Below are 16,563 nucleotides of genomic sequence, written 5' to 3' on the forward strand. Positions count from 1 at the left end.
TGACATATTTCTGATCGTTTGATCGTAAGTTTGAACGTTTTTTTTTTCGACTAGTTGAATAAATTTGAATAGAAGCTTATTATTATGATTATAACGATTTAATTCTTACGTAGCTCCAGTAGAGGCGCTGAAAACAGTGAATCAAGCTAATACATGGGATATATGTCGAGTCTGGCGAAAACGTAACGTTACTCTTGCACGCAAATTGAGTTACGCCTCCCTGTAATCGTGCGGTGAACGCCTAAGCGCGCGTCGCGTGTGCTTCGTGAAAGTGTACGTCGTCGTCGTCGTCGCGTGATACCTAAACGCTTATTGGAATATGATGATCTGATTGAGATTCAACATGACTGTGGACTTCGCCGATTATTTTTGGGTGAGTGTTAAGTAAATTTTTGTCGTGATGTTTATTGGTAATACGAGTGAGAGAAAGAAGAGGACGCGTTCATTTGCTCGAACGTCGTTTGTTCATCGTTGCGTTCATGTTAGAGCTCGCGCGCGTCGAGTAGATGAATGCAAATCGTTTAGGTTAGGTACGACTAATATTTGGTATCTACGAGTTCTCCATTGGATCTCGTTTACTCGTAACAGTTTCAATGGAATAAAAAACAAAAAGAAAAAAAAGATGACACGTCTACAAGGTGTAACAATGACGACGATGACGACGACGACAACGACAACGACAACGACAACGACGACAATGAATCAGAACGTAAACTGACATAATTTTTTTACTTAAATGTTTCTTTATATATTTGATCGAGAGAGAAAGAGAAAGAAAGAGAGAGAAAGAGAGAGAGAGAAAGAGAAAGAGGGAAAAGACATCATTTCTTCATTCCGTTAAGCGAACTTTCAAGCTTTCTCTACTCGCTTATTTTCAGTTGCATCTTGCATACATAGGGAGTAACAGGACGATGCACGCGCTTACATGTATATGTACATGTGTGCGCAATCATGTACGTACAAACGTATCACGCACAGGCACATGCGCATACGCATATATCTAACGCACCACGTTCGTTTGTTCCGTCCTTGATCGTGCAATCTTCCAACCAACGAGAAGCGACTTGTTCAAGCTTATATAGCCACCGCGAATAGTACATGCCTTTCATTTTACCCATTGAATTTATCTTAAAGACTAGGTCTTTATTATCTTATATAAAACGCATCACAAGATATAAAGATCCAAGAAAAGTACCTATGTATTAAGGAAAGTTATCTCCAAATCTATATTTTATTTAAATATATTGGATTACGACGCGTAGCTTCGAGATGACACAGTGAAGCTTATAAATGTGAAAGTAAATGATACAACCATCCACATTTACTATGGTAATTTGATCTTTGACATATGCCAATACTACCATGAAGTCATTAACTATATTATATGAGTTCCATCGTAGTAACTTCGTGTCTATCGTTTTTGTTTCAATCTTTTTTTTTATGCTTCTATTGTCTTGTTTTCCAACGTTCTTTTTCCTGTCTTTTTTGTTCCTTCATTTTAAACTTAAAGAATACATTTGGAAGAATATAATTTTAATAAACAAGGATGGAAATATCAAAACATATATATATATATATATATATATATATATATATATATATATATATTGAGATGTTACAAACTAACCTTATTGGTGAAATAGAAGATTTCTTTCAAATTTATTGTATTATCAAGAAGTAGTATAAATGTATCTCAAAAACAACGTTGGTCTTTGTGATTATACCGTATTATTTTTGGTTGTATTTTAAAGAATAAATACACTGTCGCATTATGATTTTAATGAGGAGATGTATTTCCTATCGCGTTATATTAAAGGCCCGCTTTACGATACGGATAAGATAGCGATAGCGTGTTGTCTGTGTTTCCTTTTTCCTTTTTTACTAATCATGTTGGAAGACCAAATCAATTTCAGTTAGGATTTCAAATTTTAACGATCACCCTGAATATAATATATAGTCAATATTATTCATTTTAAGGTTATTATTCTGCGTGTATTTCTATCAATTATTCAATAATTTTATATGCAAAGAATAATTATTATTATCGGTAATTATCAATATTATTATATCACTATATTTATTATGCATTATTATTAATGTTATTAATGAAATATTTATTACCGTTAATAATAATTATATTGAATATAATGAAACAATGACTAATGTGTAATATAATTATACCTTACGGATGCGACTTGTCGCGATTTATCATTATCCTCATATTTTTTATTTCTCTTTTTTGTGATCAACAGTCTTATTAAATCTTTTAAATAGTATCATATTGATATTACAGTTTTTATAAATTCCAATATAACATAAATTTTTAATATTTTCTTCTATTAACTTTGCGAGAATAAGACGCGGGAAAAATCATTATTTTTGAAATTGACTTCAAATACATTAAGATTTTTACGTTTATTTGAGAATAACATTTTAATTCTATTTTTTTTCTAATCATTATTGTCTTAAAAATTGATTGAATTTTTCTTTTTCTATCTAAAAAAAATATAATAGTATAGGTAGTGTTAAAGTAATCATAGATCGTCCCCTCGGAATTGTAATAATAGCCCACTTACGCTTCATCTCTTTCTTTTATTACATTACACAACTGATACGATATGTATATAGCTTACATTTATAAATTTAGTCTTGGGTAATATTGACAGTATATAAGATGTATCGAGTATACCGAACGAAAAAATATTGTCTATACACGATTCACGAATTAACATCGTCAACATTATTGATCGCATATTTTATTTTTTATTAAAGATTTTTTTATGACGATGCTTTTAATGTCAACAATATTCTGCGAACATTCCGATATTTCTAAATATTTATAATTTGTTACTTCAATAAAAGAGCCGTTTGAATGGTCGGTGATTTTGACCATTTTTTATTTTAAGGGCGAAAAAAATAATGGATTTGACGTGTTGTACCATAACATGAAGCATGGTGCAATCGCGAGTAAGGAATTAGCAGAGTTTCTGAGAGAACGATCAGCTATAGAAGAGAATAATTATAAACTCTTAAGTAAAGTAGCAAAACAAGCTAGTAACAGCAGTAGTACTCAAGGTACTTTTGCACCCGTATGGGCGGCCCTCAGAGGTGCAGCTGAAAAACTCGCTGGTCTGCATCTGCAGATGGCTCAAAGAGTTGCCGAACTTATAAAAGATGTATCCAAATATGCCGATGAGCTCCACAAGAAGCACAAAGCTGTACGTAAATATATAACAATCGTTAGCAGTTTATCCTCTAAACATTATAAAAAGGAACAGAAATTGTTTTACTCGTGAACATAAAAATTACTATGTTAAATGAACTAAAGTAATTAACGATGACGCAATAGATTATAAATAACGGATTTTAATTATTATCTTTTATTTACGCGACGATGTGCATACATATGCGTAATCAATGTTTCGAGATAAGTGTCCAACGAAATAACGGCAAGACTACAGACAATTGAATCTGGTGTACGAGCATTTGTTATTTGTTTAAATTTTATATAAATAACAATGGAATCAAGTTTTCATATGCTCCCTTTTTTGTTTTCTATTTCACTTGTCTCTAGGCATTTTGTATATGTGTGTATACGCATATATTATATGTTTTATCCATTGCGAAAACATATCCGTTTATTGTAATAATATTCAGGTAAAGGAAGAAGAATTCTCGACTTTAGAAACAGTACAAAATATACAAGCCATCACTGTCACCTTACATAAAGCAAAAGACATATGCATGCAAAAAGGCATTGAATTGGAGAAACTTAAGAAAGATAATGCTAGCCAGAGAGAATTGGAAAAAGCAGAAGCAAAATTTAAAAAGGCACAAGACGATTGCAAAACTTTAGTTGAAAAGTATACGATAATAAGAAATGATTTTGAAACAAAAATGACTCAGGCTTGCAGGGTACTTATCACAATTATCTGTTACGCGCTGAAACTTCCTGAGGTAGTATGGACAGAGATTTGTTATGATACATTAATGAATTTATGCTTTCATTACCAAGCGATTCCAAGACGTCGAGGAAGCACACCTGAAACAAATGAAGGAGTTCTTGAATGCTTATGCAGATGTCTTACAGATGAATCATGAACAAGTTGGTCAGGTACATGTGGACTTCAAGCGACAATGTTTAGAAATGACTGTAGATAAATTATTGGAACAATTCGTTCAAAGTAAAAGCACAGGCTTAGAAAAACCAGGTAAAAGAAATGAAAGAAGTATAATATTGAATTGGAAAGATTAGGGCTTAGTTATTGACATTTTGATTTGTACAAAATAGGTGTCATCGAATTTGAAGATGTTATGATGAGTATAGCAGAGGTCACAGGGCATTCTCAATCCGAGGGAAATGTAGAACTGTCCAAGGATACGTCAAAAGGAGCGAATGGCGAAACCGGTGTTGCTGGTAACAGTCACGATTCAAAAGCAGATATGGGATTTAAAGGGGAGGGTTCTCAGATAAGTGGGGATAGGGAAATGGTGCAGGAAAAGGATAGAGAAAAAGAAAAACAAAGGGACAGGGACAGAGAACTGTCACATACGCAAGCCACCAAGGCTTCCCGCCGTACTACCTCTTTACTCAACCTGTTCATGTCCAACTCCCAGGGTAGGTTCCATTTAAGTTAAGCAAATTTTTATTAAAATTCTCGTAATACATTAATCGCGAAAACGGATACCTACCTAAATGTAATAAAGCACGAATTGGTTTTGTAAATGTAACTTTTACTCTCTAGCGCTTTGCTAATATTGCAAATACAACTAATCAATGCTTAAACTTACTATCTTATATTATATGACATTAATACAATTGGTTTTTATACTTACACTATAACAAAACTTTTTTTTAGAAATAAATAAAGTTGCTTCAAAGGTAGGGACTGAAATATATCATAGCTACAATAAGATGTGTACATCGTGCACATTATATTTTGGTAGGTTTAGAATTTGGCATTTTACCATTTTATATTATATCATCGATACACTTTATTACTAGTGTATTCCTCACTTGCCTGCTACAGCTATGGCATTTAAATTTGGAAGTATACATTTAGAGAAATCTACAGTACAATTTGCTGGATTTGCAGTGCTTGCGTGATTGTTGCATTATATCGCTTATGCATTATAATCTAACAGTATAGCAAAGAATAGTGCGCAGAATATAATGCATTTTTATAAGGGAGAAGGAGAGGGTATCATGTGATTTTTTTAAAAAAAGATAAAGTGTGAACGTGAAAGAAGTCAAACTTCCAGTCTGCAAATTTTCTTGCAAGTTCTGTTTTAAGTGACCCTCTTTTTTGTAATAACCTCATTGACTAAATATACGTGATAGAAAAATACACGGCTTGATTTAAAACATGTCAAATTTATGTAATTAATCTTGCTGCTACATCATTGTTATGCATATATATGAATACATATACCTAGATACATGCATAAATACAAATATATGTATTTATATATATGTATAGTCTTTATACATAAGTTTAAAAAACCACTCCTTTGGAATGGACTTATGTCACTGAACCTGCAAGGATCATTCCTGTTTAAAACGTGATATTAAAGTATGTAATAACAAAAATAAGCAAGGAAAAGGCTAATGGAGGTGGGAAGTGTTCATAGAAGCGAATGATGAGTGCTGTTTCAGACAAGCAGAGGCAAGCAGGATCTGGTTCTGCACCTGCGACTCCTCAGGGAAACAATCTACCTCCTGCTGTTCCACCTCCTACCATCTGCAGGAACCCTCTCAGAGGATCTAAATGTAACTGCCTATATTGCGTTTACCTGTGTTCCTACTGTTATCCACGATTATTGCAGAATAACTGTATCAGATTGCCATTTGTATGTATTCATGGTGAATACTTTTCCATAATTTTCGTACGTATTTTCTAGTATCAAGATTACTAAATCATGACAATATGTTCATTTTTAAAATGTATATTTCTCATCTTCTTTCATCTATGAAAGTGTCGTACAAAATGTGTATACATACATATATATATATGTGTGTGTGTGTGTGTGAAAAAAAATGAATAAGTCTGTAATAACATGAATCGTTCGCTTATTTTATAACAAAAAATTTGTTAATCCAATGTTTGCTGCTTAATTGTAAACCAAGCTAATACTGGTAATCTTATACAGCAATTCTACATCCTAACTTGCAGATTATATCAAAATTACATATACTAACTCACTAGAAAATTAATCAGTGATAATGTTGAATACCGATGTAACAGGATGATATATTGAATGAATAATTTCTTTTGTTAAGTTTCAGTAAATGAAAAGTTCTGTATAATTTGATAATTACTGAACTTTACACAGACTCACTCTTCCTTGACACTCTTACTCTTGCCTTATTCTTTCGCTCCCTTATATATATGGTGGTTGATTGTAAGAAAGCTATTCAAAATCCTTTTCATTTGGTTTGGTTTTTATGTTTAAGCAGGATGTAATAATATGAAATAACGTGTTCAATGGATTTAGCGATGATGCACGTTACTATTCTATCATTCTGCATTATTTTCAAAACAGAAGTGTATGTATGTTGTACATATGGAGACATAAATCACTCATATTAAATAAATCTTAAAAGAATCTCGAGAATATTCCGTTGTCAAGTACTTTTATTCAAAGTGTGTTGATACATTATTTATTTATTTATTTATTTATTTATTTATTTATTTATTTGTTTCGTTTTTATGTCACCGATTCAATATCACATACGTACACATTGGTGTGTATATAATAACTTCATATAACTATATTACTAACGCATGCACTGGTGCAGATTGTGATCATAAAAAAAATAATTTTTGTTGCTTGTAAAATCCTATGGAAAAGAAAAAGAAAGAAACGGAAGAAGTTAAGAATTATTTGATTACAGTGAGAGTATATAACTTTTTAAGAATCGAATATATTTTTTGCACAATTAAGTATGCATTCTTCACTTCTTTCGAAGTCAAATGCTGAAAAAAATAATAATTTTATTTTAAATGGTACCTACATAATCGGGACAAAAATTTAACATTTAATGAAATTACAGTAAATGAATTTATATGATAATCGTTTACAAATGTTATAATTATATCCTTTTTCTATAAGATGTTTTTTTTTCTTTTTTCTTTTTTATATATACATTCTATACTTAATTGTTTCTCTATTTCTATCTTACATTATGTATATAAATACTAATCAATGAAATATATATATATATATGTATATATATGTATATTACTGCTTTAGATTGTTTTTATAGTAATTCTGAGCTTATATAGATCGTAGAGCTGAGTAGTACGATTGATATTCGATCAATGAAAAAAAAATAGTACTTTTTTAGGGATGATATACATTATACATATACGTATATTTTTATGTACTTATATAATATTTATATATGTATGTACATATATATATATATACAGTATATCCGCAAATATTTGTTGTTAAATATATACGCAAAATTATTTGTTAGATTATAAAAAGAAGAACTTTTAAAACGGAAGTTGCTTGCTTAAAAAAATATATATATAATAATTGATACTCTTAAAAAAAAATTAAAATTAATTATTGTTTCCGTTCTACGCTAATACTTTTTTATCCAAAAAACTTTTGTATACAAAAATATTTTTCTATTCATTAATAATGCGTATATATGTATATACTTATTTAAATCGGATATACTATATGTGTATGTGTATATATGTATATATAAATTGTTTTTCTAACAATCGTCTATCTGTAAGTATATAATGGCGGGCTTTGTCTCTGATTATATATATTCATGTCATTGCTATCATAGAGAAATAATAGTATTATTATTATCTTGTTATCTACTAATTACGCTTTGTGTGCGTATCATTTGATTAGATGCAATTCATCTTCGTCTTTATTCTTGCTTTTGTGCCATAATATCATTTAAAAAGAATTCTTTCATAAACATATTCATATTTGCAATAGAAACATATTTAAAAAAACAGATTAATACTAGTATTAAAAAATAGAAAAAAGACAAAGAAACTCTCACTCATTCTTCATATTTATTTTATACGTGTTTATTTATGTTTTCAAGTGTTTATTTCCATAAGAACGTTATACATAAAAAAAATTTATTTAACGTGAAAAGGAAGGAAAATTTGTCTGGAAGTTTTGTGATTAAATTTTTCAAATGAAAATTATTCACACAAAATATTTTATAATAATGATATTTTTAATAGATGGCGTTTTAACGTGTAGAGAGAGTGTAGTTAATTAAATTTTGTATATATATATATTTTGTTATATTGATATATATATACATTTTAATATATATATATATTATTTGTGTGTGTATGGCACAATAAAGTAAGAAATAAGCCGAGAAAAATTATTGTAATTACGATAAAGAACTAAGAAGCAAAATGGAAGTCTCTATACAAAAAGGGAGTTGGACTTGAATAATGTTGAAGCACGAGTTTGGGGTTGTCTCCGACGGGGCCTCAGGTGAGCCATTATTTACGAATCCATGAATCTAAAAAAAAGAGAAAAGAAAAAACTCGACTCGTATATGGCTCACTTCTTGTGTTAAATTTATTTTCCAAGTGCACGTACTTATTTAATAGCGTAATGTGATTAAATTGTTATTGTTATTGTTATTGTTATTATTATTATCATTATTATTATCATTATTATTATTATTATTATTGTTGTTGTTATTATTATTATTATTATCTCATTTTTTCGAGTAGATATGTTCTCATATAACATGTTGATTGGTATATTTTCAAGGAGACTACATTATTTTTAGAAATATATCTAAACTAACAAAGAGAGTTCTTATAAATTGGTAAACGTATTAGAAAAGAAATTAATTCCAACGAAAATAGTATATTATTTACTTACATCTTACTCGAGCTCTCCTTGTAAGTTACATAAATCGTGTCATCAAGCTTCGCCAGAAAAATTTTTCACGGTTATTTCAACTTCTTCAAATACTTTTTTTTTACTTTCCTCCTTTTTCAATTTTATAAGATATCATTTTAACCTTCTATAACACCATGTAATTTTGAGGTCACTCACTTATATATCTGTATACATATATATGAAATATTATATGTATATATAATATAAATATATAATCTCGGATATTTTTTCATATCTATAACAAAAATTATAATGAGAAAGTTGTAATATTATTTATACTAATATAATTATACTATACTACATACTAAATATAACATATAGTATATAATATAATTTATACTTAAAAAGCCATAAAAAGATTTATACACACACACACACACACATATTTTGTAATGATTTGTATATGATTTTATTATCTTGCCAGGAAATTAATTTTTCATATCCGAAAATGTGGAATATTTTTTTAAGTATAATTATATTAGTAATAAATATAATATTCTTTATAACTTTTTCACATTATATAATCTTGTCGTTGCAGATATATACAAGAATAAATTATGGTTTATAGAGGGTTAATATTACGCGTTACTTTTATCTATTTGAGATCGTATGTTTAATCGATCATCTTTGCATTTAACATCATGTAAGGATTTGATAGATTGTCGTACGAATCAGCCAAAGAAAATCTGGTTGTTGTTAGAAAAACAATTTACTAACATTTCGTTTTTTTCACTGGACTGTGTGATATACAGGAGAGCCGAGTTAAGTATGTATATGCAAATTCGAAAAAAAACCTTTGAGATGATGGAATTATTATCAATAAAAAAAAAAAACAGGTATATAATAAATAATTAGAAAATTTAACTTAAGTATTCCCAACAAAAGCTACCTTTTGAAGTCTTGCTCGAATACGTATATACCAATTTACTCGAGCTATCCCTTTTACTAGAAATCTCTTTAGTCAATTTGGTGTTTGGGTTTATTAGTAGATTTTCGCTACAGTAACGTCGCTAGCTAATACTGCATATCTATACTACACCCTTTTTGCTGTACATAATCACATATCGTGTATGTACAAGACTTTATACGATTAAAAAAAAATAATAATAAAAGAAAGAAAGGAAAAAAGATAGATTATAATATAATAATAGCGATCATCTGATGCTGATATGCGTTTCATTCTAAAACTTTTTTCTTTGTAGAAATAAGTTATAAAAAAGGTAGCCTTGTATCTGATTAGAAGACTATTGAAAAGAAAATTTGTCTTTTTCCACGTTCCAAACTATATAATTTTTTTTCTTTTCCTTTTCATTTTTTTTTATTCTTTTATCCTCTTTGGAATTCATATCAGCGTTAAAAAAAAATCTGTATAGCATTTGCTTGATATATCCAGTAGGATAAAACTACTTTCTCTTCTTCTAGCTTCTTTTCAATCACGTTGCGCTATATCTTTGAACACTTGGAAGGTAAAAGTTCTCTGGCCGTTATTAGCATATATATATATATATACATACATGAACACATTTTTTTAATTTTATATATATATATATATAACATGTATTGTACACATAGCTTTTTATTGTGCAACATGTTAGATAATACAGATGTATAACAGCGAGGGTACACCTAACAATGCAAACGTAGTTCTCACTTTTTTTTATTTTTTCAACATTTCTATTTTTAAAAGCTGTTTAGAAAATTGTTCAACGAACGAGGATAAGTGAATTTAAAGTATAAATTTTATTATATGCAATGTCAAAAATGTTATCTAATTTATATTACATATGTGAAATTTTGTAAAAATTTACTCAGCCTCTTTCGTCTGATTATTATTGCTAGCTATACTATGCGATTGGATTAGCATAGAGTCTGTTATTGAAATAATTCTTACATAATTTATCTATAACGATAACGAAAAATTTTTCGAAAGTACATTTTGTTTGAAAATGTATCGGTACTCAACAATTCATACTTATATAATGAATCTAACGTATCGGTACTCAACAGTTTATAATTTTTTTGTTTATTAAAAAAAAAAAAGAGAAAAGAACTAGTCGTACATAAGTTATCGAAAGTTATTTTATTATTAATTAAAATTGATAATAATGGATCAGAGATCTTAAAGACGACGAATAAAAAAAATATATCTGACATTTTATTTCATCGAATTAAACATTACAAGCTTGTAATGCAAAAGCTGATGCTGCGAAGTATAATTTTTCGCTATTTCAAAGCAAAATTAGTTAGTTACAGTGCACCATTTTTGAAGCGTCGATGCAAAACGCTTTATAATTATATGCAGCTCTAAGATAGGTAAATCCAAAATGAAATATAAATGCGAAGCGATGACACCATTTGCAAATAGTTATTTATATTTATATATATTTATTTTTTGTTTTCTTTAGAGAGTAAGTTGTTTTTATTAAATTAATCCAATTAATAGCATAATTCTTTTTCCATTGCTTACGTTCAATTTGTCTGCAATCTACAGGGTTTCTTCGCAGCAGAAGGGAAAAGAGGAAGGAAAAAAAGGCGAAGAAGAAGAAGGATATTATAGAAACAAGCAGTAACAAAGAAGAAAAGTCTGACCTGTCAGTATAAAAATGTTCAGCAGACCCGGTGCATATAAGAATAAATATATTTGATTTTTCTTTATTATATATATTTTTTTACATATAAATTTTTTTTTTATAGATTTTTCTTTAAAATTTTATAGTATCGATTAGTATTATGGATATAAGAAGGAAAAAAGTGTAAATATTCGAAAATGATCTGATTAATTTAATTTCGTTATTTTTTGTATGACATCACTATCATTTTTTTATTTATATATTCTTAATAATTAACAAAGAAAAAAACATGCATACGTAAGGTAGGAATAGAATAGAATGTTTAGAAATTGCACTGGGCCTGCTGGAAAATTGAAAGGAACGGACGATTAATGAAATTTATATTAATGATATAGGCAAGATAAAGAAGATAGTAGAAAATCGGAAACACCAACGCCAGAGGTAGACGAAGATGGATTTTGTATCAGACCAAAGCCTGATCCTTGGGAAAACGAGAAAGGATTTTATTCTAGTTCCGATACGGATTCGGAGGATGAAAGAGAAAGAAAGATTCGAGTGGAGATCAAACCTCTTAGTAATGGAGCAGCACCAATGAGTGCAAGTGTTGATGAATTAAGAGCAACGGTTGAAAACTTATCCTTGTCACCTGCCCCAACAGTGAGTTTTATATTTGCGAAAAGATTAGAGAGTCTAAACGTTGTGCTGGATTCTATAAATAAAATAAAAAATGGTGTATTCTTCTAATACAGTTTCTAAATTGACGTCTTTATATATGATTACATTGTTGATTTGTAATGACTCTTCATTATATACTAGGGACGTAGGGGTTCAAACACCGATTCAGATCATCACATGAAGAGATCTCAATCAGTATCTCAACAGTTAGGAGGCAAGCCAAGCTCGGATTTACTGGGCCTAAATTTATTTAATCCCAGCAGTACACCATCCAGTGCCTCTACTCCAACCGGAAGTCATCCTTATGCACCCTTACAAAGTCCACCGCCTCTTTCTTCGTCTCCGATACCACAACAACCGCAACCTCCTCAGTCTGCGCCACCGTTACATCAGCATACACGATTCCAAGGTTTATTTCAAGCGCTATTAAAGATTATACGTTTGATACTAGATTATACGTTTTATACTTGATCAAGAGAAATGAAATTTTCAAACGAATTATAATCTCTCCGTTTGCTGTATTGCAGATGGCGATTTGTTTTCAGAAGTTGGTGATATTACGCCAACTTTACCGCCGAAACAATCTGCATCTTCGACGCCAACAGGATCTATTATTATTCCTAGACCGCCATCTCGAAAAGGCGAAGGACCATCCCCAAGAGGAAGAATGTCACCTGCTACTATATCTCGAGCAGATAGTGTAGCCAGTTTAGAATTTCGTACAGCAGGAGTTGGAGTAGGGTCTTCTCGAGGACCCTCGCCACTTACTATCGGTCTCGCCGATACCATTCCTCTGGCTGTGGCGTTTCATGAAATAGTTCATTCCTATTTTAAAGGCACTGACGAAACTCGATGCCAGGTCAAACTCAGCGGAGATATGATGTTGTCATTTCCTGCTGGTATTGTGGCGGTATTAGCAAATAATCCAAGTCCAGCGAAGCTTACTTTCCGCGTGAGAAATAGCAACAGATTGGAAAGATTGCTTCCTAATAGCCAACTCGTCAGCATGTAAGTAAGTCATGGTTTTTACCGATAAGAATGTTTCTGCTTATCATTTCGACGTACATTCATCTTTTTTGATAAGTATCTTTAGAAATAATTTGGGTTTTTTTTTTATTTTTTCTTTTTTTTCTTTTCTTAGGGATGCAACTCAAACTACCGTTGATAGTACAATTTTCGAGTTTAATATGAGTGCCTTAACTACATTGTTACGACGACAGGCAGAACAAAATCCGTCGGCCTCCTATTTTAATGTAGATATTCTGAAGTATCAAATAAAATGCAAAGAAGGCGCGGGTTCCTGTCCCTTTCAATTAGTTGCATATTGGAAATGTGAATCGACTCATACCGATCTGAAGGTGTTTATATTATTCGTTCCGTCTATCATAAGTATGATTTAGAAATATTATAAAATTTAATAAATAATGATTAACATTGTTTTTTCTTAGATCGATTATAAGTATAATAGCCGTGCAATGGCCTCACCAAGTCCACTATTAAATCTTCACGTGGCAGCACCTATCGATGGTGGTTTTAAAACTCTTAATAGTAAACCTACAGCACAATGGCTCGCAGATACAAATCGCGTATTATGGAAATTTACTGAATTGTCACAACATAGCGAAGGTAATGGCGTGGGTTCCTTGAAAGCAAGGGTTGAACTCGAACGTGGACCAGGTACTCAGGGAACCATATTTACTCAATTTAATTGCGAGGGGACCACACTGTCTGGTGTTGAATTTGAACTTTTAGGTCCTGGTTATAGACTAAGTTTAGTAAAACGCAGATTTGTGTCTGGTAAGTATAATTATGTTGTCTTTGTAAATAATATTCGTTAAAAATATGCAACGTTATGAGTTTTATAATTGTAATTTATAACTCGTAAAGATAATGTGTGTGTGTGTGTGTGTGTGTGTGTGTGTATATATATTATTTTATATATACAAAATTGTTATAATCGTAGGAAAATATATATGTGATGGAGATTCCGATGCGCGTACAAGATATGCTGCACCACCATCCAATACCGTCTGACAATTTCCAGAATGGATAGCTCAGTGGGGAAAGCTGCCGATTTAATATTGGTACTTGCTTATTCACTCACTGCCTACATCAGGGCATATTCAAAGTTTAAACTTTAAATCTACGCGAAAGAAATTGTTGGATGCCAAGGAATATATGTGATAATTCCACATTAGTAGGTAACAAATATTCTATTAGCGAAAACATTTTATTCATTTTGACGATTTTTTTCTTATTAGTTTCTTTAGTTTTTCTTTCTTATTTTGTTTTTTGATTTGTAAAAGAATATAGAACATTGAGATTAATTGTATTTAACCTTTTAAATAACGGAAGAATATATTAGCTACATGTAAGCTTTGGTATCCAGCATATTTTCGCAGCAATACTCGCCAGTTTTAATCTCTTTTCATAATCAAAATGTGTAATATGAATGTTTTTACATGAAGGCTCAGCTAACATACAGCAGTAAAATATTTTTATCTTCTTAAATTTTTCGTTATTTTGTTGTAGACATCACATTATTATAAATGAAATATCGTTAGGAACTTTAAAGTAAAACGAAATATTTGTATACTTAGCAGAAAGGTGTATATACACATACATATATATATACTCAAATGTAATTTTCAATAGAAAAGAAATTATAATTGTGTACAGAAAGCTTTTGTGCAAAAATCGTTTATAAGATAATTCATTTTATGGACTACAAACGATGACAAAAGTCACTTTTGTTGTAAAACTTGTTAAGATTGTCGTGCGTTATTCTAAGATGAATCTGGATAAAGTTTAGATAAAAGTATATTCACTCTAAAATGATAGATTACTAATTTAATGACTAAATGGAGTAGCTTTAATGATACATCTTTACCATATGCAGTTTGATAAGTAAAGAATGATTTGTAAAAATGTTTGATGATGAAAATCTAATGTTATGCAAGAACCAAAGGTTTCTCACTCCTTTAACAGTTTGAGTTAAGAAATTCTTGATAGTATTTATGCTTACAAAGGTCTTCAATATTCGTTGTTATCATTTCACGAGATACATAACTATATATATGTATATATATATAGAGAGACTTTTTATATATCATTATTAATTACTGTCGTAATAAATCAACATTCATTTCCCGAATAATTATGTCAAGTATTACTTTTGCATTTATGCCGAAATCACTTGCCTAGTTGCCTTCAAAGACCATATTACATATTATTCAGTTAAATTTTAAGTTAAGTTCGTTAAATGAAAGAGATTTTTCAAGTTGTTCTATTAACGGAGAAACATTCTATACATTATTTTTTAATAAATCGCATATCAATGAATTATCCTTTTGTTAAGCTACATATACCTATAATTATTTACATATATATATTCACAAAATAATTCTGCGTTAATCACAATTTTTTTTTACCAAATATGATTCAAACCAATGCCTGTATTCTTTACTGCGTCATACTATATATGGATGGTAATACGAAATGGTAACGTATATTAATGTACAAACTATATGGATTTGACAAATTAGTTGTACTTAATTACGTTACTATAAAACTAACTTGTGTAATCACAAATTAGACTTCATTGTGAGACTTTATGTATAATATCATTCTTTGGCCAATTTATTTGATACGTAACAGATACTTCTGTATCTATTGTTATAAAAAAAAATCTAACGACAAAAAGAAGCTTTCATCATTAATGTTCCTATAATATGTATACAGGATGTTTCATAATGAATGTAAAAAAAATCATAGTTTGTTGAGAAAGTCATTTTATGGAAAGAAATGTCCTATGAACATAGGTCTTATACTAAAAAGCATCATAACTAGTAGTAAATCAAAGTTTTATTGTGAATTTCTTATAGTAATAATAAAACTTTGACATGCCGTAATAACTACATAGAATTAGACCTATGTTTAGATTATATTTTTTTCTAAATGATTTATATATGCATATACAGGATGTCATGAGGTAAGTTTTAGGCGGAACAGCGGTCGAACTATAGTAATTTAGTAAATAGCCAAAATCTGTAAAAATTTATTTTCATTATTTTTTAAACTCTGAAATTCAAAATTTTTTTTACCATTTACTTTTTACATTTTAATAAATATCGCCTGATGTTAAGTTTATAATTATTTCTGAGAAAAATATAGCTCAAGAAATTATAATTTGTATCATATAAATTTTTTATCATTTATATTTTACAATTACATAAAATAATCAAATTTTTTTTCTTCATTTCAATCTTATTTGTATTTCATAATTCAAAATGCTTAATTGGAATTATATTTATTATCTTTTACACTTCATTTATTAAAAATATTTCAATAATTTTTTATAGACAATTAAAAATAATTTAATTTTCATCATCTCTATTATATTTTCAAT

At 29.7% G+C, this 16,563-nt stretch overlaps 1 protein-coding gene across 7 annotated transcripts; it reads left to right on the plus strand.

The window, feature by feature from the left end:
- Positions 1–144: 144 nt before the first annotated feature.
- Positions 145–15,497, plus strand: LOC127066491 (F-BAR domain only protein 2). Of its 7 annotated transcripts, none has more exons than XM_051000308.1 (13): positions 145–373; positions 2,907–3,218; positions 3,658–3,915; positions 4,016–4,211; positions 4,292–4,618; positions 5,657–5,770; positions 11,402–11,492; positions 11,876–12,137; positions 12,297–12,564; positions 12,683–13,163; positions 13,297–13,513; positions 13,604–13,952; positions 14,119–15,497. In XM_051000308.1, the coding sequence occupies exons 1-13, from the start codon at positions 344–346 to the stop codon at positions 14,187–14,189; spliced, it is 2,976 nt and encodes a 991-aa protein (XP_050856265.1). In that variant the 5' UTR covers positions 145–343; the 3' UTR covers positions 14,190–15,497. The 7 variants fall into 7 exon arrangements, with proteins under 7 accessions (XP_050856265.1, XP_050856263.1, XP_050856267.1 ...); XM_051000306.1 differs by having other exon boundaries at positions 147–373; positions 11,402–11,501; XM_051000307.1 differs by lacking the exon at positions 145–373 and adding an exon at positions 401–1,329 and having other exon boundaries at positions 11,402–11,501.
- The last annotated feature ends 1,066 nt before the right edge of the window (positions 15,498–16,563 follow it).

This window comes from Vespula vulgaris, chromosome 9, assembly GCF_905475345.1.
Source record: "Vespula vulgaris chromosome 9, iyVesVulg1.1, whole genome shotgun sequence".
NCBI classification, from domain to species: domain Eukaryota; kingdom Metazoa; phylum Arthropoda; class Insecta; order Hymenoptera; family Vespidae; genus Vespula; species Vespula vulgaris.